The sequence below is a fragment of the Myxocyprinus asiaticus genome, chromosome 17 (assembly GCF_019703515.2).
Source record: "Myxocyprinus asiaticus isolate MX2 ecotype Aquarium Trade chromosome 17, UBuf_Myxa_2, whole genome shotgun sequence".
In the NCBI taxonomy this organism is placed as follows: Eukaryota; Metazoa; Chordata; class Actinopteri; order Cypriniformes; family Catostomidae; genus Myxocyprinus; species Myxocyprinus asiaticus.
Genome location: NC_059360.1, coordinates 7610354 through 7637439, shown reverse-complemented (window position 1 = coordinate 7637439; position 27086 = coordinate 7610354). Strand labels below are relative to the sequence as shown.

The following is a 27086-nucleotide window of genomic DNA, read 5'->3' as shown; positions in this document are numbered from 1 at the left end:
CCGGCTGGATCCAGCTCCATTCCTGCTTCGTGTTGGACTCCGCTGCTACGTGTCACTGAGTGATGATGACTAATAGCAGCCGCTGCCAGCCAAACATCACTTCAGTCTATTACGATGGACTTCAGAGGATGAACTGATGCCAACTCCAACCATAAGACATGGGATACTTCATATTCCATTGCCTGAACCTTGGAGTTAGGATAGACCTCACCGAAATTACCAGCCAGGTTGAACTGCGATGCACCAACTGACCTCTGCTTACATCACCTCGGTCTAATGATGGACTACACTCTTGAAATGGAATACATAGACTATCAATTAATTGCCAACAAAACCCTTCATCAGCCAACTAACAAGGACAATTGCATTTATGTGAACTTCTGCAGTTAATCCAGGATGGACTTCAAAGACATTAGTCATTAATCTTACAGTTCATACAAAATCTTTGTTTTAAACACTGACCCTTAAAACTTACTTAGTTTAATAATTTTAAAGCATGACCTGCACTACACATAAGTAATATTGGCATTATATTCATAATGTTAGCCATAGGGGAACTGGCACCCACAGTAAGCCTGGTTTCTCTCAAGGTTATTTTTTTCCATTAACCAACATCTTATGGAGTTTTGTGTTCCTTGCCACAGTCGCCTTCGGCTTGCTCACTGGGTTTATACATTCAATTATTATTTAATTACTTATTTTTAAACACAATTCACAATCGTATTTGATCAAACTACACAATGGCTGTGTCTCATTTGGAAGGCTGCATGCTAGGTAGGACGCGTCCTTTGAAGGCTGCAGTATACCGAGTGTCCTCCTTTAAACAAGCCTCGTTTTAACGAGACGGACTTCGCAGGACAAATGGAAACGGAACGGAACATGGTTGCTATGACATCACGCCACTCTTTAACAAGCGCAAGCGCTTTGAGTGAGAAGGGAACAAAGTCCCTCTGGAAGGGAATGCATGAGGTACATTTTAGGAGAGTTATAATGATGTAAAGAGAAAAGAAAATAGATTTTACAGGTGTTCTTTTAGTCTAATACTTTATTTTATTTATATATTAATATAATTATACATATTATATACTCTGCACCCATCTACTGAGGTACTTCAACTTGGGAATTAACATTCCTTGCATTTGAACATCATATTTTTTTTTAGACATTTCCGTTGAAGCAAAAAATTGTGGGTTGCGAGTGCCCACGAAGAATACACCTCATGCATCCTCCGAATTCCCGTGAAAAAAGGTGGCATTCGAAGGCTGCATTCGAAGTGTCCTACTCGCTTTTCTGAAACGAGACAGCCTCGATGACATATGCGGCCGACAAATGCGACCTCCGGAGGACGCAGCCTTCCAAACGAGACACAGCCAATGATGACTCTAAGACATTATAGATATTAAAGTTTCATTTTATATTAATGCATGATCTGTAAAGCTGCTTTGAAATAATTAATAATAATAATTTTCTTTATTCATCACGCATTAAACATTTGCACATATACAGTGAAATTCTTCTTTTTCACATATCCCAGCTAGGCTGGGGTCAGAGTGCAGGGTCAGCCATGATACGGCGCCCCTGGAGCAGATAGGGTCAAGGGCCTTGCTCAAGGGCCCAACAGTGGCTTGAACCCTCGACCTTCTGATCAGTAACCCAGAGCCTTAACTGCTGAGCTACCACTGCCCCACAAATGATGTGTGTTGTGAAGGGCTCTATACTTATAAAAATGACTTGACTTGACTAGCACCCCAAGGAAAAGGGCATAAGTTATATCTTCACCCTCTATGCGTAACATGCCTTATTAAAAAAAAAAAAAAAAAAAAAAATTGTGAGTGATATGGCTGTGACAGGATTACTTTTTCTCTTTGTTTACCTTTATTTTTATGTAGTGCTTGTGGTGTGCAAACTTAGCAATGACTCTCAGAAGATGGTTTTGCTCCTGGAGAAGCTGTCTGGACTTGAGATCGAGCAGATAAACTGTGAAGGACATCACTGGAGGATTGATGACCTGGGCTAACAAGATCTCTTTTCCTCAATATTGACTGTCACTCAGTGTGGAAACACAGTTGCTGTTGAATAACATTATTACATGATGTTGGTATTAATTAAAAGTTATTATGAATTGAGGTAAATTACATTAATTTTAATTACTTTTTATTTTCACTCATTTTTTTATGTTCAGAAGTGTCAATTACTGTGTAAACAATGAGACAGATTTTGTCTTTAAATAATCTTCTTGTGTACCATTTCTAGACTAGGCTTCTCAAATAAATAAACAGTACAGTTGATCAGTGAGAGTTTGTTGGTTTGCAGCTGAAGGTTTTCTGCTATTGTTGTTCAAGGTTTTTGCATCTGTGGTAACATGTTATAATAACATTAACTAATAAGTTATAACAATCATTAATAGGTCATTGTCAAACATTAGTACATAATATAATGTCCATAGAAGAAAGGAAAAACACTGCGGTTCAAGTTTAATGACAATGTTTTTACCCTGAATGGGTCTTCTTCAGGTCAAACAGCCCATTTAGGGTCGAAACGTTGTCATTACACTTTAGCTCAACCCCCCTAATGGATATACATTTTTAGCTGTATACCTGCTTCTATTAGATGTGCATATACTACTGTTAGTTTACATAAAGTAATGTCATATAACATGACAGATAATTAATCAATGGGCTAATAAATTGCAAAAAATGTATTTATGTATTTTCATATATTTCAATGTACTGTACAATAATTACTTCCATAGTGATCTGTTACAAAAGTGTGACCCTATCTTTTTAGGAAAGGTCCTACCAAAAAACAAAAACAAAACAAATGTCTTTGTATTGTGACTTAAAACATTTAAACTAAGCAATTGATTATAATCGTATTAAATGTGAACAAATTTTCATATTTCAAAAGTTAGATGGACACCAACGATTTGTCTTTTTCTTTTAAGTTTGGTAGTTAATATTAAAAGTCAGCACAGTTAAATCCAAGCAAAATGATAAAAACTACAGGAACGCACACGATGAGTTTTGTGTACAATCACACATCGCACAACGTAATTGTAACATTCGGAACGTTCTATATGCGTCATAATGAATTTAGAATGATGCCGATAGAGGGCGCAAACACACACTCAGAGCTCACATAACGGAAACTGCGCGTGAGAGACATGCGCGTCAGGCAGAGAGAGAAAGATAAAAAAACATTTCTGCATTTATCAAGCTCAAATTCACACCTTCTGATCGGCAGCCCTGCCGTTTCCTTCAACTTTTACCTTCTCTAGCCATGCAGCGTTTTGAGCGGAGATGCGGAACAGATAGTAAAACGCGTACAAAGTAGCAATGCGAAATGAAAAAAGTATAGAATGTTTTCAAATCCAGCTGAAGGAATGGAGTCTATTACAGACCATTGCTTTACTGGCCATGTTTAAACTCGAAAACTTTGAAGAAGAAACCTCGAGGAGTTTAAGTCTTTTTTATTGATAGTAAGCTTTTTGTCTGCAGTTCAATTGTTAGTGAAACGCCTTTCAGCATTAAAGGTATGTTTCCTCTCTTTTCCTACTCCGGTTAGCGTATGTGTAAAAGCATTGAATGTTTTTAAAAAACATTTTTTTTTTTTTTTTTTTTTAGATTCGGTTGTTCCTAACGTGTCACGATAAAGCTTGTACAAAGACACTGTATACTTGTTTTGCTGGTATTTGTGGTCTTGTGCCAGTTATGTTATCCAGGGTGTGAGGGTCCCCAGATGTGCTTCCAGATGTGAGTTCTTCATCGCAAAAGACAAAAATGTGCAAAACTCTTCCGAACACACGTAGAGATTAAGCTGCACCCTTAGTCTTATAGACAGGGTTCCCATGGTCATGGAAAATCTGGAAATATCAAGGAATTTTAAAATTGTGACTTCCAAGCCTATTGGCTAGATATTGCTCTTGTATTGAGAAGCGATTCCCAAGCAGGGAATCCAGGAAATATTTTGTTTTCGCATTGTTACAGTAAATGGACTCACTTCATATTAGGTGTCTACTATGTACTTAATACTTTTATACAATGTACCTATTATGTACATACATGTTGTTGCATTGTACTTACATTTAAAGTCCCTGCATTTAATTACATCTGTGATTACACCATTAACCTTACATCTAACCCTAAACCTAACCCAAAACCCTAAACTTAACCCTACCTTTACTTCTAAACCTATCGTACCTCAACCTCAGTAGTAGCAAATGTAAGTCTTGTGAGAATTTTGTAGAACAACACAATAAATACATGTACAGTATTGTATGTATTTTAATGTTAGTACATATAGTTGATTAAGACCCCTAATATAAAGTTGGACCTAGTAAATCTATAAAACAGGAACTTAAAATAAAGAATATTAAGGCTGTCAAAAGGTCAAAATAATAACTAATTAAGGACATATTGTATTTAATGAGTTAAAAGGAACAGATTTCAGGTTTGCTGTCAATGAAGGTTGGGCAACAATAGCTTCATAAATTTGAATTTGCCTGAAATTATTTTTAAAATTAATTAGTTGAATGGTGTGGAAATTCTTGTAGGACCTATTGTACCCCTATTCAGGGAATGAGGATATGATCTAAAATTAGTTTTGTTTCAAACAGGAAGGAGGAACTGGTTTAAAATGCCAGTCACTTTGTCAAGCATCATGCTGGCATCCTGACTGCTCGGCTATGGAGTGACACTTTTAACAATCCAACATGTGCAGCATATGCTGGATACTGCAGAGACAGCAGTGAAGTATGCTATCTGGACTGCACATTGTTCATATTCCTTGTACCAATTTCATTACTTCATTCATCATGGATTGCACATGCCTGTGACAATTGTCTTCACCTGCGTTAGGACAGAAGGATTCCATGTTTATTTTAAATAGTGGCTCAGTGGACATCAGGCACGTTTTCCAAGCTTGTCACCTCCAGTTTTACACAGTGGCCCCTTCGATCTGCGGTGAAAACTAATGTCTGCCAGTAGTAGCACGTCTCCTGTGACTTTACCAAAACCCTTCATCCACTGTCAGCATCAAACTGCACCTCCTACCCACTCTCCATCACCCAGCCCACCGGTGCCACTCTGCGTCCGCCTCTCCAATGGGAATCACAGTGTTCCGAGCCCCACATACTCCATCCATGGAGTCTCCTTCCTCCTTCAGATTGGACTTACCAGGGAGATGGTCACCCTGGAACCGCACGATCTGTCGCTCAGCTCTGTGAAAGATTTGGTCTGCTCCATAGTCGATCAAAAGGTAAAAAAGAAAGGTTAAATGATATTCTTTATTTTCATAGTCTTTTTTTTGCTTTAATGACACCCCATGAAACCAGAATGAGGTCCATGTCTGTTATTTTTGAGGCCATCTATATGCTACCATCCTCCAAAAAGTTCACAAAGTGAACTTTTAGCTGATATACACATTTTAAATGTGTCGCTTTCTTTGGGGAAAACTGTAAACATTAAACATTAGTTTTTTTCCATAGGGATTTTATGAAATTCTTCATAAAATAGTTCTAAGCCATGAAACAAACCAACCAGCTCCCAGGTGGATCACAACATTAAAAATTTAGATTTAAAGCCAAAAGGTATTTGAAAATTGGAAAAAAAGGCAAAGGTACAAGACTGTGTACTTAGCGTCTTTCATGAGGAAATGAACTACAATCACATGAAGCATTGCAAACCGAAATGATGGGAGAAATATGCCAATTGATTTTGACTATTGAAATTGGCACATTTGGCGTGCTTTGTTGGCTGTGATTCTCTGATGGATCTTTTCTCTTCAGCATCACGGGTAGTGTAGTTCTTTACCAGCAATTATGCTATTAAACATACTGTATATATATATATATTTTATATATATTTACTTCCGGGACTAGAATGCTGCACTTTTTAATCACCTGCCTCCAATTAGCAATAGCAGTAAGCCAATCATTGTTCATGGCTATGATGTAAACTAAAGACTATTGTCTATATAAACACTGGTGACCAAAAGTTTGTAATAATATCCAGATTTTGCTGTTTCGGAAGGAAATTGGTACTTTAATTCACCAAAGTGGCATTCAACTGATCACAAATGGCACTTTTCCACTGCACGTTACGGTTCGACTCAACTCGACTCAACTCAGCTCGCTTTACTTTTCTGAGCTTGCTTTTCCACTGCAGTGGGTGGGAGTATAGGCTGATCGTCATTGTTGCGCCACCTCTACTGCTGTGACACCATCTTAAACGCGACACAAACATTACTGACCATAAACAATAACATGACCACTAGCTGTTAGCTACTAGCTCATTGTGCTGCATAAAGCAGTTGTTGCATGGTGATTTTTCCTGGTTGTTTTAGAAGCAAGCTTTCCAGTAGCTGGTCAACTAAATAAAGTGAAGCTTTCAAGCAGAATATAGAGTTAATGTAACAAAACGTACCATCCTCCATCATGGACTCCAACAACGCAGAGTCCAGGGCACTCTCCCTCCCATTGCTCGCCGGTCTATTGCCATAGATAGTGTCCATTTGGTCAAACCACTTCCACTTTCTTCTGTTTGAACCACTCCGGCTGTTGTGGTCCTTGATGGTTCTGTAGTCACTTTTACGTTTTTTTAACTTTTCCCTATACTGTTGGTAGGTCCGGTGGTAGCTGTGTGCGGCCAACAGTTGAAACACTTCCTGAAAGACTTTTTCGTTTCGCGTCATTTCGTTAGTTGCTAACGAGAGGAACGTCTGCACCTCGTTTATTGACCACGGCATGGTTTTGTGCACAGCCATTTCTTTTTACAATTCAAAAGTCGCATGAACAAATGATACTGCTATCGCTGTTGCTAACTTTAAAACTAGCTGGTTGATGTCCCGTTTCGCAAATCCAGTGACGCTGGTAGTGACGATTCTGCAGGGTTTTGACATCACATTTAGTATCGGCTCGCTTGGAACCTCGACCGAGGTGGTACTAAAAAAAGTATCAGGTACTAGGTACTATCCACAGTGGAAAACCCCCAAAAAGCGAGCAGAGTCGAGTCGAGTTGAGCTGTACCGTGCAGTGGAATGTAAAAATGATGTAAAAATCAGCACCATCCCTATTTGAAAAAAGTCATTTTTGATCAAATTTAGACAGGCCCCATTTCCAACAGCCATCACTCCAACACCTTATCCTTGAGTAATCATGCTAAATTGCTAATTTGGTACTAGAAAATCACTTGCCATTATATAAAACAGTTGAAAGCCAAATAAAGCTTAACATTGTCTTTGTGTTTGTTTTTGAGTTGCCACAGTATGCAATAGACTGGCATGTCTTAAAGTCAATATTAGGTCAAAAATGGCAAAAAAGAAACAGCTTTCTCTAGAAATTCGCCAGTCAATCATTGTTTTGAGGAATGAAGGCTGTATAATGCTTGAAATGGCCAAAAACCTGAAGATTTCATACAAAGGTGTACACTACAGTCTTCAAAATCTAAGGACAACAGGCTGAAACAAGGACAGAATGAGATGTGGAAGGCCAGATGTACAACTAAACAAGAGGATAAGTGCATCAAAGTCTCTAGTTTGAGAAATAGATGCCTCACATGTCCTCAGCTGACAGCTTCATAGAATTCTACCCGCACAACACCAGTTTCATGTACAACAGTAAAGAGAAGACTCGGGTGCAGGCCTTATGGGAAGAATTGCAAAGAAAAAGCCACTTTTGAAACAGAAAAACAAAAAGAAAATCTTAGAGTGGGCAAAGAAACACAGACATTGGACAACAGATAATTAGAAAAGAGTGTTATGGATCTTAACCCCATTGAACTTTTGTGGGATCAGTTAGACTGTAAGGTGCGTGAGAAGTGCCCGACAAGACAGCCACAAGTGTTGGACAAACTGACTGCTAGAATGCCAAGGATTTGCAAAGCTATCATTGCTGCACGTGGAGGATTTTTTGATGAGAACTCTTTGAAGTAGTTTAAGAAGTTCTGATTTTTTTTTTTTTTTTAATTGTAATTGCAAATTTTCATATTATTAATGTCCTGACTATACATTATGATCAGTTGAATGCCACTTTGGTGAATAAAAGTACCAATTTCTTTCCATAAGAGCAAAATCTGTACATTATTCCAAACATTTGGCTGCCACTGTGTGTATATATATATAAAGCCTTGCAATAAGACTCATCCTGGTTTAAACTTCCGGTTTCAATAGAAAATACATCAACACAGGAGAGAAAACGGTGCTCACAAGCCATTTCATGGGGTCTTTAATCAACATTTGTGTAGGAATCTAGATGCTAACATGATGCTGGTTGGTTTTCTTGGTCTTGATGACAAATTACACATCACAATCTACTAACACAAGGCAGAGTAATCACTTTTCGTTAAAAAGTTGTAACATTCAAAATCTAGAAGATCATCATGGAAGAATGTTATTTTATAAGGCCAAAGTATACTTCGGTTGTCCATGTTGCTTACCGGAATGTTCACAGTATGTGTGATGTAGATTTCCTCATCAGCATAGTATGTGTGGACACACAGTCTGTGTGCATCGTTGCGCATGTTCCTGCCGTTGACTGTACTAAAAGAGTAGCACAAAGAAGTTGTAGTGTGCATGTGTCGAATGCGTTTGTATTTGCTCACGGTCAAAAGAGTATACCACGAAAGGCTGAGCGCTCGACCGTGTGCAAGGTGACCCAGAACACGAAAAAATTATACCCAAGCCTTTATTCTGCGATATATAGGCTAGACCAAATTATTATGTTTCTATTTGAAGTGGAATTCAATTAATTTCTATAAAAGGGTGAGACTAATTGACTGAGGTGTGTTATTTCCTGTAATCTTCAGGAAGTTGATTTAGATGAATGAGCATGAGGAGTATTAGTGACTGATTAAAAAACAAATTTTCATTCAATCACATCTATGTCTAATCAGATCCACATAAGGTGGGATGCTTGCTGGTAGCCGGACATTTCTGCTGGTCATGGGGTTAGAGTGGAAAGGTGATGAATGTGATTTTTCTGATCTCAGTCATAAACTTAGGGGGAATATAGCATTACTTTCCATCAACATGGACTCTATCCTCAATGACAAACTAAAGCATACACACAGGTAAATTAGGCATTTATCAGATGCCTTTATCCTTTAGGGGTGAAACGGTTCAGATTTCTCACAGTTTGGGTAGTATTACGGTTTTAGTGTCAGGGTTTCGGTATGGTTCGGTACTTGCTATGTTCAGGAAAAAAGGTACCACTGCCAAATCAGAAGTAAGAATACTCAATTTGGTTACAAACACAACTGTTGAAACAGGTTTGCCCTTACAAAAAAATCACCACAGTTTACAACAGCAACCATAGTTTTTTTTTTTTTTTTTTGTAAAACCATAGTAACCAAAATATTAACCATGATTCATACAGTCATGTTTACAACAATATTACTATAGTAAAACCATGGTTACTACTGTATATGAATACTACACTATTACTGAAGTAAAACCATGGGTAATTGTATCAAAACCATGGTTTCTTCCAATAAAGGTTATTTCAGTTATGATTACTATAATATTACTATAGCAAAGCAATGATTAATTTCTGTTAGGAACCTTTTTCTCTAATTACCAAATCACCATTTGAACTTCATAACTGCATTATTATGCTTAATGCATCGACATAAAGAGCATTTCAAACTCAGCTCAACACATATTCAACAATCGGAAACTGTACATCACTATAGAAGGAATAACCTTGCTAATAAAATGGATATGAGAAGGGATGTTGTAATGCGGCTCGAGTGTTTTAATCACATGTGCGATTTTAAATCTTCATCTACTGAGTAAGGCAACTTATCTTTGACAATGAACACCCCACACACTTTAGTTATTGTTTTACATATGTCTGTCTGAATTAGCACTGAGTGCCTGCTTAAAAACAGAAGGGAGTGTGTGCAGTTTTGGGCTCAACTGCGCGCTGTGCGCTAAGGAGCCTTTTCACAAACCTGTCGTGATGCGTTTCCGCCTTCTTTAACAATGTAAATGTAGCAAACTTTTTAAAAATCAGTTACCATAGCTGCAGTGAGGCTTCTAACAACAGCTGCTGAGGAAGTGACTGAAAATTTTGTCTGTTTCTCTCTTCTTACTGCTGTTATCCAGTGCTGTATTTTTATCTTCTTTTTCAAAGCTGTGAAAGCATAATTGTTGATTTTTTTTCTTTTGCTGTTGGAGCAAATTGGTAAGAAAAAATTACATTTGCTGTGGTCTCCGATTTATCGCCATTCAAGTTTACCCTGCTATGCGGCTACAACTGGATACGTGAAAAGGGTCCATTTATACCAGAGTGATGTTGTCGTAAATAGCTATCATGTTTGATGTATTACCATAAGTTTACGGCACTTACGTTGATCAATGATCTGCAAACTGACTGTTTCGTCAGCATTTTTTTTTTTTTTTTTTACCATTGCTGGTGTAAATGACTGCAAATTAAAAATGTTTTCCAGACAGGAGACCTGAATGACACAGGGAGCTGCTCTTTCATTGGCTTATCTTCTCCGCTTGCCATTTTCAACTAATCACCAACACGTGCAAAACTGTGATGTCATTAACTATTAATATGTTAAATCAGCTAATTGGAAATCTACTCTCTGTAGAAAGTTGACCCACATGAGACACAGGTGGAGAGTATACAGGTGCATCTCAATAAATTAGAATGTCATGGAAAAGTTCATTTATTTCAGTAATTCAACTCAAATAGTGAAACTCGTGTATTAAATAAATTCATTGCACACAGACTGAAGTAGTTTAAGTCTTTGGTTCTTTTAATTGTGATGATTTTGGCTCACATTTAACAAAAACCCACCAATTCACTATCTCAAAAAATTAGAATACATCATAAGACCAATAAAAAAAACATTTTTAGTGAATTGTTGGCCTTCTGGAAAGTATGTTCATTTACTGTATATGTACTCAATACTTGGTAGGGGCTCCTTTTGCTTTAATTACTGCCTCAATTCGGCGTGGCATGGAGGTGATCAGTTTGTGGCACTGCTGAGGTGGTATGGAAGCCCAGGTTTCTTTGACAGTGGCCTTCAGCTCATCTGCATTTTTTGGTCTCTTGTTTCTCATTTTCCTCTTGACAATACCCCATAGATTCTCTATGGGGTTCAGGTCTGGTGAGTTTGCTGGCCAGTCAAGCACACCAACACCATGGTCATTTAACCAACTTTTGGTGCTTTTGGCAGTGTGGGCAGGTGCCAAATCCTGCTGGAAAATGAAATCAGCATCTTTAAAAAGCTGGTCAGCAGAAGGAAGCATGAAGTGCTCCAAAATTACTTGGTAAACGGGTGCAGTGACTTTGGTTTTCAAAAAACACAATGGACCAACACCAGCAGATGACATTGCACCCCAAATCATCACAGACTGTGGAAACTTAACACTGGACTTCAAGCAACTTGGGCTATGAGCTTCTCCACCCTTCCTCCAGACTCTAGGACCTTGGTTTCCAAATGAAATACAAAACTTGTTCTCATCTGAAAAGAGGACTTTGGACCACTGGGCAACAGTCCAGTTCTTCTTCTCCTTAGCCCAGGTAAGATGCCTCTGACGTTGTCTGTGGTTCAGGAGTGGCTTAACAAGAGGAATACTGTAGCCAAATTCCTTGACATGTCTGTGTGTGGTGGCTCTTGATGCCTTGACCCCAGCCTCAGTCCATTCCTTGTGAAGTTCACCCAAATTCTTGAATCGATTTTGCTTGACAATCATAAGGCTGCGGTTCTCTCGGTTGGTTGTGCATCTTTTTCTTCCACACTTTTTCCTTCCACTCAACTTTCTGTTAACATGCTTGGATACAGCACTCTGTGAACAGCCAGCTTCTTTGGCAATGAATGTTTGTGGCTTACCCTCCTTGTGAAGGGTGTCAGTGATTGTCTTCTGGACAACTGTCAGATCAGCAGTCTTCCCCATGATTGTATAGCCTAGTGAACCAAACTGAGAGACCATTTTGAAGGCTCAGGAAACCTTTGCAGGTGTTTTGAGTTGATTAGCTGATTGGCATGTCACCATATTCTAATTTTTTGAGATAGTGAATTGGTGGGTTTTTGTTAAATGTGAGCCAAAATCATCACAATTAAAAGAACCAAAGACTTAAACTACTTCAGTCTGTGTGCATTGAATTTATTCAATACACGAGTTTCACAATTTGAGTTGAATTACTGAAATAAATGAACTTTTCCACGACATTCTAATTTATTGAGATGCACCTGTACATCTACAGAGCCATACAGCAGGTGCATTAGCGGAGGTTATAACTGTACCTGTCTATTTGATGCTATGTTTTCTTCACCAAACGGTATGATACAGATGCGTTGTTAGACTCGAGATGAACCCGAGATGCAAATGCTTTTACCGAGAACCGTTACACCCCTATTATCCTTACACTTACATTTATGAAAGAAACAATTTCCCTGGAACAACCTGGCGTTAAATTACTCTCTCAAGGGCACAGTGGTATGATAGCATATAATATATGACAGCACATACAATGGTCCCCATGGTCACAAAAATAATTTGTTAGGTTTGAAGTGATAAACAACACACATTTGGACACTTTCTGGCTATCAAACATGTGGAACATGGCCATAGTTAATGTGAGGAACTACACCTGTGGTCACATCCACTAAAATTCACCGTAGTTGGTTAAAAGTCATGCAAAAATGGTTTAGAAAAATGTATTTATGAGATCTAGAAGATCTGGAATTGTTTGTTGCAGATGACATTTGGTTTGATATTTTGTTATCTAACACCATAAAATGGCAGCAAAACATTAACCTTCTGATTGATAACTTGAGTTTTAATCAGTAACAAGTTTTAATCCTAATCTCAGGTTTTTTTTCAGCAATGCAGTGAATCTGTATAAATAAGATCAACCCAATACTGATTTATGTTTATATGTCCGATAACTGATATACAGATCCAATATTTAATAACTGTCTAATATGTTATGTTAATATGTTAATATGCATAACAATATATATCAAAATAAATCATTATATTATGTTTATAATAGTATATATATATATATATATATATATATATATATATATATATATATATATATATATATGACACTAATTGCAATTTAAAAAGCCACAGGTGTGGGAAATTAATCTTTAATTTCCATTTAAACCTGTGTGTGTCACCTTGTGTGTCTGTAACAAGGCCAAACATTCAAGGGTATGTAAACTTTTGAAAAGGGCCATTTGGGTGATTTCTGTTACCATTATGATATAAAAAAGGAGCCAAACAACTATGTGATAATAAATGGCTTCATATGATCACTATCCTTAAATAAAAGACAGTTGTTGTTTTTTTTTGCATGATCAGTCATATTTTCAAAATCAATGCCAAAATTTCACAATTTCTGCCAGGGTATGCAAACTTTTGAGCACAACTGTGTGTATATAAAATTAATTTTATTCCACAGATTTCATATTAGAAAACTATAGTTTTGGCAAGTCATTTAGGACATTTTATGGAGTTTTGTGTTCCTTGCCACAGTCACCTTCAGCTTGCTCACAGGGGTTCTAAATACAATTATTATTTATTACATTTTTATACACATTTTACAATCATATTTAATCAAACTACACAATGATCACTCTAAGACTTTATAGATATTACAGTTTAATGTTTTGTTAATGCATAATTTTCTGTAAAGCATCTTTGAAACGATGTGTGTTGTGAAAAGCTCTATACATATAAAAATGACTTGACATCTACTTTGTGTATGACATGAATAATTTTTCCAGTAATTGTTTACAGACAGATTGTTTCACTTTTAATTGACTATATCACAATTCTAGTGGATCAGAACTTTACATACACTAAGCTAACTGTGCCTTTAAGCAGCTTGGAAAAGTCCAGAAAGTTATGTCAAGCCTTTAGGCAATTAGCTTCTGATAGTTTAATTGGCTTATTGGAGTCAACTGGAGGTGTACCTGTGGGTGTATTTTAAGGCCTATCTTCAAACTCAGTGTATCTTTGCTTGACATCATGGGAAAATCAAAAGAAATCAGCCAAGACCTCAGAAAAAAAAATGATGGACCTCCACAAGTCTGGATCATCCTTGGTAGCAATTTCCAAAGGCCTGATGGTACCACATTCATCTGCACAAACAATAGTACGCAAGTATAAACACCATGGGACCAAACAGCCATCATATCGCTCAGGAAGGAGATGCATTAAGTCTTCTGGAGATGAGTGTAGTTTGGTGCGAAAAGTGCAAATCAATCCCAGAACAACAGCAAAGTACCTTGTGAATATGCTGGAGGAAACAGGTAGACAAGTATCTATATCCATAGTAAAACAAGTCCTATATCAGCATAACCTGAAAAGGTGCTCAGCAAGGAAGAAGCCACTGCTCCAAAACCACCATAAAAAAGCCAGACTATAGTTTGCAAGGGCAGATGGTGACAAAGGTTGTACTTTTTGGAGAAATGTCCTCTGGTCTGATGAAACAAAAATTAAACTGTTTGGCCATAATGACCATCGTTATGTTTGGAGGAAAAAGGGTGAGGCTTGCAATCCGAAGAACACCATCCCAACCGTGAAGTGTGGGAGTGGCAGCATCATGTTGTGGGGGTGCTTTGCTGCAAGAGGTACTGGTGCACTTCACAAAATAGATGGCATCATGAGGAAGGAAAATTATGTGGCTATATTGTAGCAACATCGTGCGAGCAAGGAGGCCTACAAACCTGACTCAGTTACACAAGTGCTGCCTGGAGGTATGGGCCAAAATTCCAGCAACTTATTGTGAGAAGCTTGTGGAAGGCTACCCAAAACGTTTGACCCAAGTTAAACAATTTAAAGGCAATGCTACCAAATACTAACAAAGTGTATGTAAACTTCTGACCCACTGAGAATGTGATGAAAGAAATAAAAGCTGAAATAAATCATTCTCTCTACTATTATCCTGACATTTCACATTCTTAAAATAAAGTAGTGATCCTAACTGACCTACAAGATTAAATGTCAGGACTTGTGAAAAACTGAGTTTAAATGTATTTGGCTAAGGTGTATGTAAACTTCTGACTTCAACTTATATATATATATATATATATATATCACACACACACACACACACACACACACACACACACACACACCAGGCGGCCAAAAGTTTGGAATAATGTACAGATTTAACTGTTTCAGAAGGAAATTGGTACTTTAATTCACCAAAGTGGCATTCAACTGATCACAAAGTATAGTCAGGACAAAAAACATCATCACTATTTGAAAAAAGTCATTTTTGATCAAATCTAAGCAGGCCCCATTTCCAGCAGCCAACACTCCAACACCTTATCCTTGAGTAATCATGCTAAATTGCTAATTTGGTACTAGAAAATCACTTGCCATTATATCAAACACAGCTGAAAGCTATTTGGTTTGTTAAATTAAGCTTAATATTGTCTTTTTTTCTTCTTTTTTTTTTTTTTGCGTTGAGTTGCCACATTATGCAGTTGACTGGCATGTCTTAAGATCAATATTAGGTCAAAAATTGCAAAAAAGAAACAGCTTTCTCTAGAAACTCATCAGTCAATCATTGTTTTGAGGATTGAAGGCTATACAATTCTTGAAATTGCCAGAAAACTGAAGATTTCATACAAAGGTGTACACTACAGTCTTCAAAGACAAAGGACAACTGGCTCTAACAAGGACAGAAAGAGATGTGTAAGGCCAGATGTGCAACTAAACAAGAGGATAAGTACATCAGAGTCTCTAGTTTGAGAAATAGACACCTCTCATGTCCTCAGCTGACAGCTTCATTGAATTCTACCTGCTCAACACCAGTTTCATGTACAACAGGAAAGAGAAGACTCAGGGGTGCAGGCCTTATGGGAAGAATTGCAAAGAAAGAGCCACTTCTGAAACAGAAAATCAAAAAGAAAAGCTTGTGGGCAAAGAAACACAGACATTGGACAACAGATAATTGGAAAAGAGTGTTATGTAAGGTGCGTGAGAAGTGCCCGAGAAGACAGTCACATCTATGGCAAGTGCTACAGGAAGCGTGTGTCACCTGAGTACTTGGACAAACTGACATCTAGAATGCCAAGGTTCTGCAAAGCTGTCATTGTTGCACGTGGAGTATTTTTTTATGAGAAATCTTTGAAGTATTGTTCTGAATTTTTTTCCCCAATTGTATTAGTAATTTTTCACGTTATTAATGTCTGACTACACACTGTGATCAGTTGAATGCCACTTTTGTGAATAAAAGTACTAATTTCTTTCCATAAGAGCAAAATCTGTACATTACTCCAAACTTTTGGCAGCCAGTGTGTGTGTGTGTGTGTAATATATATATATATATATATATATATACACAAACTCAGCAAAAAAAAAAACGTCCTCTCACTTTCAACTGCTTTTATTTTCAGCAAAATTAACACGTGTAAATATTTGTATGAACATAAAAAGATTCAACAACTAAGACATAAACTGAACAAGTTTCACAGACATGTGACTAACAGAAATGGAATAATGTGTCCTTAACAAAGTGGGGTCAAAATCAAAAGTAACAGTCAGTATCTGGTGTGGCCACCAGCTGCATTAAGTACTGCAGTGCATCTCCTCCTCATGGACAGCACCAGATTTGCCAGTTTTTACTGTGAGATGTTACCCCTCTCTTCCACCAAGGCACTTGCAATTTCCCAGACATTTCTGGAGGGATGGCCCTAGCCCTCACCGTTTGATCCAACAGGTCCCAGACGAGCTCAATGGGATTGAGATCCGGGCTCTTCGCTGGCCATGGCAGAACACTGACATTCTTGTCTTGCAGGAAATCACGCACAGAACGAGTAGTATGGCTGGTGGCATTGTCATGCTGGAGGGTCATGTCAAGATGAGCCTACAGGAAGGGTACCACATGAGGGAGGATGATGTCTTCCCTGTAATGCACAGCATTGAGATTGCCTGCAATGACAACAAGCTCAGTCCGATGATGCTGTGACACACCGCCCCAGACCATGACGGACCCTCCACCTCCAAATTGATCCTGCTCCAGAGTACAGGCCTCGGTGTAACACTCATTCCTTCAACGATAAACATGAGCCTGACCATCACCCCTGGTGGGACAAAACTGTGACTCGTCAGTGAAGAGCACTTTTTGCCAGTCCTGTCTGGTCCAGCGAAGGTGGGTTTGTGCCCGTAGGCGACGTTGTTGCTGTTGATGTCTGGTAAGGACCTGCCTTACATCAGGCCTACAAGCCCTCAGTCCAGCCTCTCTCAGCCTATTGTGGACAGTCTGAGCACTGATGGAGGGACTGTGTGTTCCTGGTTTAACTCAGGCAGTTGTTGTTGCATCCTGTACCTGTCCCACAGGTGTGATATTTAGATGTACTGATCCTGTGCAGGTGTTGTTACACGTGGTCTGCCACTGCGTGGACCATCAGCTGTCCTTCCTGTCTCCCTGTAGCGCTGTCTTAGGCGTCTCACAGTATGGACATTGCAATTTATTGCCCTGGCCACATCTGCAGTCCTCATGCCTCCATGCAGCATGCCTAAGGCACGTTCATGCAGATGAGCAGGGACACTGGGCATTTTTCTTTTGGTGTTTTCCAGAGTCAGTAGAAAGTTTTTATAACTGTGACCTTAATTGCCTACCGTCTGTAAGCTGTTAGTGTCTTAACGACCATTCCACAGGTGCATGTTCATTAATTGTTTATGGTTCATTGAACAAGCATGTAAAACATTGTTTAAACCCTTTTCAATAAAGATCTGTAAAGTTATTTGGATTTTTACAAAACTATCTTTATAAATACAGTGTCCTGAAAAAGGGATGTTTGTTTTTTTTGCTGAGTTATATATATATATATATATATATATATATATTACACATACACAAACACAAACACACACACACACAGGGTGCGATTTGCCAGGGGGGTGGGGGAGATTTCCTTGTCTCTGCTTTTGATATTCCCCCTTCTGGTCATTAATTTTTTATCTCCAGAGGCCAGTTGTTCAAAAAGTTTAATCTGGATCAGAATGATCCAGATTTGGAAATCCCATGTTTTGCTATCCAGGATCAGGTAATCCATCTTACTTTTGTGTCAGTTTTTCAAAGCAACATTGGATTGGATCACCCTGATCCAGATACAAACTTTTCAAGATTACCAAATCTGGATTACCAGTGCTCTAAATGGGACTACATATCACAATGTAGGCTACTAGCTATGTAAAGAGCAACAGGTAGAATAGCCAGAATGGGGTCACTTTAAGTGTTTTTATTTGAAGAGACAATAAACAATACAAACATCCCTTTCCTTTTTCAATTTCTTTTAAACAGTCAGACCCTTCATCTAAGCCACAACAAATAAATACAAAAACAAATATACATTATTCACAAATACATGGTGGATATTTTGAACGTGTTTTAAATCATTAAAAGGCCAAATGTCCAATAGTTAACAAAATAAAAAATGTTTAGAGCTCTTTATTTGTAGAGAGTCCAGCTTTTTGAAGCTCTGCTTTTAGGAGTCGGATCTCAAGTCTTGCTTTGGTTTGCTGTAGTTGGGTAAGAGTGATTTATTCCTCTGCCAGACGAATCTGTACTTCTGCTCTTTAGGTTTCTTGTTTAACAAGTGATTTATGGGCATCATCATCTGTGTTTGGGAAAGAACGCTTCTGGCCTCTTTTCGGAGCTCCTGTGGCAATAACTACTGGCTCTACCAGTGAGGATCCACCTGCTTCCTCAATAACAGGGCTGAGATCCAGAATAAATACTCCTTCTGCATTAGAAGGATCTGTGTCACTTTCCTTTTCAGTCGTGAACTTACCGTCCCCAACAACACCTTGAATCCCATGCAGAGACTGAGAGTTTCTACCTCCAATAATGTCAAGAACTACATCTGTGTAATCACCTCTCCTAAAGGGCATGTTGCCTGTCTGGGTGCATTTTGCTTCAGCATGGTCCTTTGTTGCCCTGGCCTTCAGATTTTTACATCTAAATTTCACTTGCTCTGTAGTCCTCTTCTGGCCACACCCCATGGCATTCACATTTTGGGCGATTTCATCTCAAATAGCTTTTTTCTTTTTGTTAAACACGTCTCCACCCTTAGAATTAAAACAATGGTGCCTAACACCCTCCAGCAATGCGTGGGTTTCTGCAACTGTGAAATTAGGTCCTTTTGAGTGCATTGTACCACCTTTTTGGTGGAGTTTATAGGCCTTGGTCTTGATTGATTTAAGTGAACACAAGCCAAAGCACATCAGCTAATTGATGTTTACTGGGTGTGTGATTGAAAAGACCAATCATAGTCATCTTATTCAGCCTTTCTCAGAGGACTTACAGAGAGTCACTGACATGGCAGGCATTGTCCATCGCCACCGTCAGTTTGGAAGGAGAGAATTTAAGTACATTGCAGACCTTATCAGGCCAAAATTTCAACGCAGAACCCGAAGGAGTCAAGCTCTGTCTGTGGAAGAACAGGTCCTCATTGCTCTGTGCTTCTATGCAACTGGTACTTTATACCAAGATGTTGATGACAATATAGGAGTGAACAAATCAACTGTCAGTGATGTGGTGAAATCTGTGTCAATCACATTGACGAGCCAAGTCAATCAATTTGTTTAATTTCCAAAGGATGACCAGATTGCCCATAGCAAGCACAAGCTTTTTCTTTTAGGAAACATGCCCAATACTATTGGAGTTATTGACTGTACTCATGTGCACATACAAGCACCTCATGAGAGGGAGTGGGAGTATGTCAATTGAAAGGGGAGGCACAGCATCAACATCCAACTTGTGGGCAACGCTGACCTCATCATCACAAACTGCATTGTGAGGTGGCTTGGGTCTGTCCATGATGCACGTAGCCTGAGGGAGAGTGTTCTATACAGAGAGCTCCAAAACAGCAGACCGGATGGCGTAATATTAGGAGACAGTGCCTATCCACTCCTACCATGGCTGTTGACCCCTTTTCTTGCAGCAAACACACCTGAGCAGGCATGCTTCAACACTGCTCATTGCAAAACAAGTGCTTAAATGGAGTCCTCAAGAGGCGCTTGCCTTAACTACTTGCGAGTGGAACCACAGGGAGCATGCAACATAATACTTGCATATATTGTCCTGCACAACATTGCTAGAAGGTGCAATGTCCCTCTCTGTGATGAAGATAATGATCCACCTGAGCCTGCTGAATACCCAGACCAACCTCCGGCATTTTCTCAGAGTGAGGAACTGACTGGACGTGCAGTAAGAGATGCAATCGTTAAAAACTACTTTTGACTGGTTGATTTCTGATGATTGATTTTAATTAATATACTGTGACAAATGACAGTTAAAATTAAATATTTTTCTTTGATTGACATCTGTTTGGGGGATTATTTATAGGGGCAAAATCTTTTATTCTTTTTCACTTTACTGAAAGGCTTAATTGGTAGCCCAATGTGTACTTTATACTTGTATACTTTATCACTATAACGGTTAAACTAATCAAGAGCAAAATAAAAAAATCAAAATTTGTGTATATTACATGATACAAATGGTATATTTTCGACCAATTTTAAAGTTTTATTACATTTTTGTTTTTGAAATCCACCCTTCTACTGGGATCAGTATAATCCTGATTTTTTGGATCAAAAGTATCCCAATCTTACTAAAAAGTTTTGAACAACACAAACTGACGATTTGATCCAGATCAAAACCAAGATTGGATTTTGTGATCTAATCCGATTTCAGAATCCTTTTTTTCTTTTGAACAACCCATTTTCAAGATTTGATCCAATCTGATAGCCATAATCCGATCAGATTACTTTTGAACAACTGGCCCCAGAGGATACGTTTTATCCGTTTCTAGTCAGACTGAATTCATTTACCATATCCAACAGTAGATGGTGCTATTAAGTAAAGCCGTTTTTGGATGTGGTTAGTTTTCTGGACAAATGTCTGACTGTAGATTAATTATTACTGTGAACATCTGTAATGTTAACTTCCTGATTCGCACAGGATAAGGGATGTCTGTAGAGATCCCAGAGATGGGTGTGTCAACTCACTGCATTTACACACTGACGTCACACGTAAATAACCCATCAGAAAATGTATAGCTGTGCTGATTATTATCAAGAAATATTAATCATGATCATATGCTGTAGCCTATATGGGATTATCGAAGAAATTGATTGGAATGTGTAATAACTACCTAAATACAACACAACTGGTGACATTTGCGAGCCTGTAATCCTATATTACACTCTTGAATTAAAAATATGGACAATCCGTTTACATGATTTAATTTTTTTATGACGCTCCTGAAAATATGTCCAGAAACAAGAGGCTGCAGTGTCCGAACAACACTTAAAAACACAACTTCTTCCCTACACTCTGTTCAAATAACAATATTACATGCTTGTGTACTAATTACCCTAATCAAAAGAAAATATGCAAGTTTGTTTCTCTTTTACATGGGTAAATAAACACTTAATTGCATTTAATGTTTTAAGAAAAACATGCATCCGTCCATATGAGAAACAGTCTTAAGTTGTGAACGCATCTTTTTTCTGGTATATTCTTACATGACCAACATCTTCAGACACACGGAGAATTTGAGAAACAACAATAATTAAAGCCAAGGGCTCACAGACAGTTCAGATTCACAAAATTTTACCCTTAACCTGGGATTATTTTGCCGGGCATTTTGTAGAAGGTAAAAAACGCTGGAATCTTTATTCCACCGCGTCCAGAAAAATAACTAACAGATGATTGGTGATCATATTTGTGATTTTTTTAGCTAATGTTAGCCCTGCAGCAAATATTTGAGAGCTTATCCTAATGCCTCTTGTTAATTGTTTAACATAATTTACCGTTAACAAGACCGTTAGTAAGTTAATTGTCAATACAGTTAATTATTTTGATTAAATTAATTTAATTTATAATGATTATTTTCTGTGGTTTTAGTCTATAGTTTAAGAATTTGAGACTGCTTTTGATATGAATTACACTGTCATCTGAGTTTCTACATTGAAATTTCAATGACATTCACAGTCTGTGTGTGACTGCAGCCTCAGTATTCTGTTCTAGTGGTACTGCTGTAGCCCATCCTCCTCAATGTTCGATGTGTTGTACGCTCAGAAATGCTTTTCTGCATAGCACTGTTGTAACACGTGTTTATTTGAGTTACTGTCACCTTCCTGTCAGCTTGGACCAGTCTGGCAATTCTCCTCTGACCTTTGTCATTAACAAGCCATTTTCGCCCACAGAACTGCCACTCGCTGAATGTTTTTTGTATTTCGCACCATTCTCTTTACACTCTAGAGACTGTTGTGTGTGAAAATCCCAAGAGATCAGCAGTTACAGAAATACTCAAACCAGCCCGTCTGGCACCAACAATCATGCCACGCTCTAAATCACTTAGATAAAAACATTTCCCCATTCTGACGGTTGATGTGAAAATTAACTGAAACTCCTGACCCATATCTGAATGATTTTATACATTACACTGCTGTCACACAATTCGCTGATTAGATAATTGCACGAATATGTAGTTGTAAAGGTGTACCTAATAAAGTGGCTGGTTGTGTATATATTATATATTTTAGATTACAAAACATTATTTCATAAATATAATGGTCCATTTTACACTAATCATGTGTCCTTTTTTTTTTTTTGGATTTTCTCCCCTTTTCTCCCTAATTTGGAATGCCCAATTCCCAATGAGCTCTAAATCCTCGTGGTGGCATAGTGACACGCCTCAATCTGGGTGGCGGAAGACAAATCCCAGTTGCCTCCATGTCTGAGACCGTCAATCCGTGCATCTTATCATGTGGCTTGTTGAGTGTGTTACCGCGGAGACCTAGTACGTGTGGAGGCCTCACACTATTCTCCGCGGTAACACGCTTAACAAGCCACGTGATAAGATGCACTGATTGACGGTCTCAGACGCGGAGGCAAGTGAGATTCGTCCTCTGCTACCTGGATTGAGGCAAGTCACTACGTCACCACGAGGACTTATACCGTCAATCCGCATATCTTATCACGTGGCTTGGTGGGCGTTACCGCGGAGACGTAGCGCGTGTGGAGGCCCATGCTATTCTCCGTGATATCCACGCACAACTCACCACGTGCTCCACCGAGAATGAGAACCACATTATAGCGACCATGAGGAGGTTAACCCAACGTGACTCTACCCACCCTAGCAACCGGGCCAATTGGTTGCTTAGGAAGCCTGACTGGAGTCACTCAGCATGCCCTGGATTCGAACTTGCGACTCCAGGTGTGGTAGTCAGTGTCTTTACCTGCTGAGCTACCCAGGCCCCCCAACTATTCATGTGTCTTAAAAGATTAAAGTTTTGTTTATAAGGCACACAGCTTTCTTTTTCCATGGAACTTAAAAGATGTTAGGCAAAATGTTAGTTTCTGTCACCATTCACTATCACAGCATATATATATATATATATATATATATATATATATATATATATTTTTTTTTTTTTTATACAATGAAAGGGAATGCTGACTGAAACTAACATTCTCCCTAACATCATCTTTTGAGTTCCACAGAAGAAAGTGATACAGGTTTGCAACAACATGAAGGTTAGTTAGGAATGATGGAATTTTCATTTCTGAGGAACTATCCCTTTAACACTCTGGGGTCGACGGATGCGCCAGCGCGTCCTGCTGGATGTTTTCCTCATAAAAGCAGAAACAACTTAAAATACTCTGTAATTTTTGGGCATACAGATAAGTGTAAGACATCATTAGAGATTATAAAGGGTCTACTTTTATTTGTGTACACTCACAATAACAAAACCTTGTGCTTTTGTAAAATAAAGAAAATAAACAGGGTGCGCTTTCAGCCGTCTCTGTCTCCGCGAGCATCTTTCTGAAACACGTCACAAAAATGAACTGAAACCCCGCGAATACTTAGACAAACATGAAACATATGTCTAAAGAAAGCTTAAAATGTCTACTTTTAAATAAAACAATTCAAATTTAAAACAAATATTCTCCTGCAATGTAATCTGTATGAAATAAAGTGATGTACAGTTTCTCCTGGCTCAGCTAATTATGGCTAATGTGATCACACCCACAAGCAGAGTGCGCTATTCATACGGTAATGTGCTGAGGCAATCAATGCAAATGGTAAACACCCCCCAACAGTGCCTTAAAAAGCATCAAGTTCATTCACTTTCCTGCACGTTTGGAAGATAGCACTCTACATAGGTGAGGAAGCTCTTCAGATGGTCCTGGATAGTGACGAAGAGTTCACATTTTCCACAAGAAGAAGAGCAGGAGTCCAACGAGGAATGTTTGAAGAGCGACTTGATCCAGCCGAGGATACAATTTCGGATGAGTAAGTCATTTAGTTTTACGTACATTAGTTGACATGCTATTTTATATAAACGTACATATTTTCCTAGTTGGACTATTTCCAGACATGCCAGCCAGGATTCAGAGTATTGAAATTTGAAATATGTCCTAATAGGCAAGTTTTAATTACATTTAAATGTTGTTTCGGCTAAAGCAGGTATTTAAATTATATGCTCTATGATATAAATATGATATGTAATATGATATAAAAATAATATGAATGTTTAGATTATATTTTAACTAGTATTTATGCTGCCTCATTATCATTAATGAAGTTTGTGCTTGCAAATATCTGTTCGGGTGTAAATGTGTAAAATGTGCTGTGAATATGCCCATATTAGAAAATCAGCATATTAGAAAGATTTCTGAAGGATCATATGACACTGAAGACTGCAGTAATGATGCTGAAAATTCAGCTTTGATCACAGGAATAAAATGCATCTTACAATATATTCAAATAGAAAAGTTATTTGAAATTATAAAAATATTTCACAATATCACTGTTTTTGCTGTATTTTGGATCAAATAAATGCAGCCTTGGTGAGCAGAAGAGACTTCTTTTAAAAACATTAAAAAATCTTACAGATCTAAAACTTTTAAACGGTAGTGTAGGTCTAAAGTTTTTAAGTGAAGTCTTTATGTAAAGAAAATGTATAGTCAGATTACTTCTTTTAACTTAAACTACAAAGAATACATTCAATCATTAAATCTCTTCACATTCATTCTCTCTCTCAGGGGAGGGGTCTTTGTCTCCTCAGGTGTGAAACACATCAATATTCATGATCATCCACGCCTCCTCACATATGGCCTTTCTAACACTAAAAGTGTCTTACAAAATGAATGAGTGATCAGGATGGTTTTCACATAATTTTTGTAGCAAAAACTCTAGGCTACAAGATCCAGTTCTCAGAAGTCTTGTGAACAAATGTTTAGTATGTGTGATATGACCTTATTTCAGTGACTTTAAATATTTGTTTTTTCAAAAACCACGCATAAATGTTATTTTCTCAAAAATGTACATAGATGTTGTTCACATATTATTGTAGCTCAGTTTGTGCTGAATACAGTGTTATCAGACTATATGTTTTTAAGCAACTGAAAAAAGCACATGTCAAGGCATGTCAAAACTTTTCCAGGGCCCAAAACACCCCTCAGACCCCAGAGGGTTAAGAGTACAAGTCTCAACAGTTACAATACAAATGGCTGTTTAATGTAGACAAAATGCATTGAAAATCTTTACAGATTAAATCCTGAGAATATTGCTTAGCCTATATGATGTTGTGACGAGGAGGAGGGCGGGGCCGGGCCCCAATCTGGCTAATCAGCCGAAGAGAGAGATAAAGCTGAGCCGGATGCGGCAGTTCGAGAGAGAGAGAAAGCCACACGCAGTTGCCGTGTGTGTTTATGTTTGTGTCTTTGAAGTTTTCATTAAACATTATTTTGATTGTTCAGCCAGTTCCTGCCTCCTCCTTACCCATCATAACCCTGTTACATTGGTTCTGAAACCTGGGAGGGAGGAGGGATGCGCTGTCGTGAAGTCCTCGCCACTGCCGTCTGCCGAAAGGAGCAGCCGCGGCCATCCGCTGGGGGATGGAGGAGTCGCTGCCAGCCGCCTGGACGCAGAGGAATGGCTGCCATCCACGAGGGGAGGAGGGGCTCGCTGCCGGCCACCTGGAACGGTGGAGCTGCTGCCAGGGGCAGAGGGGCTCGCTACCGGTCGCCAGAACGTGGAGGGGTTGGAGGAACAGCCGCCGTCTGTGAGGGGAGGAGGGGCTCGCTGCCGGCCACCTGGAGCGGTGGAGCTGCTGCCAGGGGCAGAGGGGCTCGCTACCAGCCACCAGAATGCGGAGGGGCATTCCATCCCCCAGAGGTCGGAGGACTCGCTGCCGTCCACCCAGGGAGGAGTGGCTGTCGTCCTCCAGAAGGTGGAGGAATGGTCGAGGACCAGGCAACGGCGTGTCCGTGAACCGGCGAGCAATTTTTTTTCTCTCTCTCCTCTCTTTCTCTCACTGTCGCTCCACCTCACTCTTTCCCTCTCCCCTTGTCTCCCTCCCAGGTCTTGATAGAGGTGGCCGGAAGGGCAATACCAAAAAACATGGGTTGTGTCTCCATCTTCTGATTGGCATCGCCAGCAAGTGGGTGTGTCTTTAAGACCAAGCCTGTACAATCTAAAGGGGTCCAATAGAATCTATGTAAAATCTTGAATTGCATAAGGCGCATCCTTGCATCTCTAGTTGCAGACTTGATGGTTTTTAGAGTCCTAGCCCACACTGCCTCCTCCAATACCAAGTTTAAATCTTTCTCCCATAATCTCTTGAGAAGTTAAAGCTCTGTCCCCCAGACACTGAATTAGCAGGGAGTAATTCACTGATGCCACATGACCTTTTTCATAAGCAGTAATCACCACTCCCAGAGTATCTGCTCCTTTAGGGGGGATGTATGCTACTCCCAAAAATAAGTACAGAGCAGGTGGCGCAGCTGTAAATACCTCAAGAACTGAGATCTGGGAATCCCAAAATGTTTAACCAAATTTTCAAAGGATCTCAACACTCCACTCTCATATAGGTCACTGAGTGTATTAACCTCCCTCAAAATCCACTCTGCCAGCAGAAAGGGGACTTATTAATATATAATTTTGGGTTCAGCCATATGCTCGAGGCAACATTTAAATAAATGTCCGAATTAAACACTCACACTTTTGTCCATACTGAGTGCAAATGCGAGATAATAGGGTGTAACTTAACTTCTCTGATTAGTTTGATAGAAAGGCTTTGCAAAG

General features: G+C 38.9%; 1 protein-coding gene across 4 annotated transcripts in view; it reads left to right on the top strand.

Annotated features, from left to right (window-relative positions):
• Positions 1–3169: 3169 nt before the first annotated feature.
• LOC127454901 (serine/threonine-protein kinase D3-like) overlaps positions 3170–27086 on the top strand; it is a 201390-nt gene continuing 177473 nt past the window's right edge. For all 4 annotated transcript variants that reach the window (XM_051722418.1, XM_051722419.1, XM_051722420.1 and 1 more), the window contains exons 1-2: positions 3170–3532; positions 4616–5256. In XM_051722418.1, the coding sequence (XP_051578378.1) occupies positions 4972–5256 (285 nt within the window). In that variant the 5' untranslated portion in view covers positions 3170–3532; positions 4616–4971. The remainder of the gene's footprint in view (positions 3533–4615; positions 5257–27086) is intronic.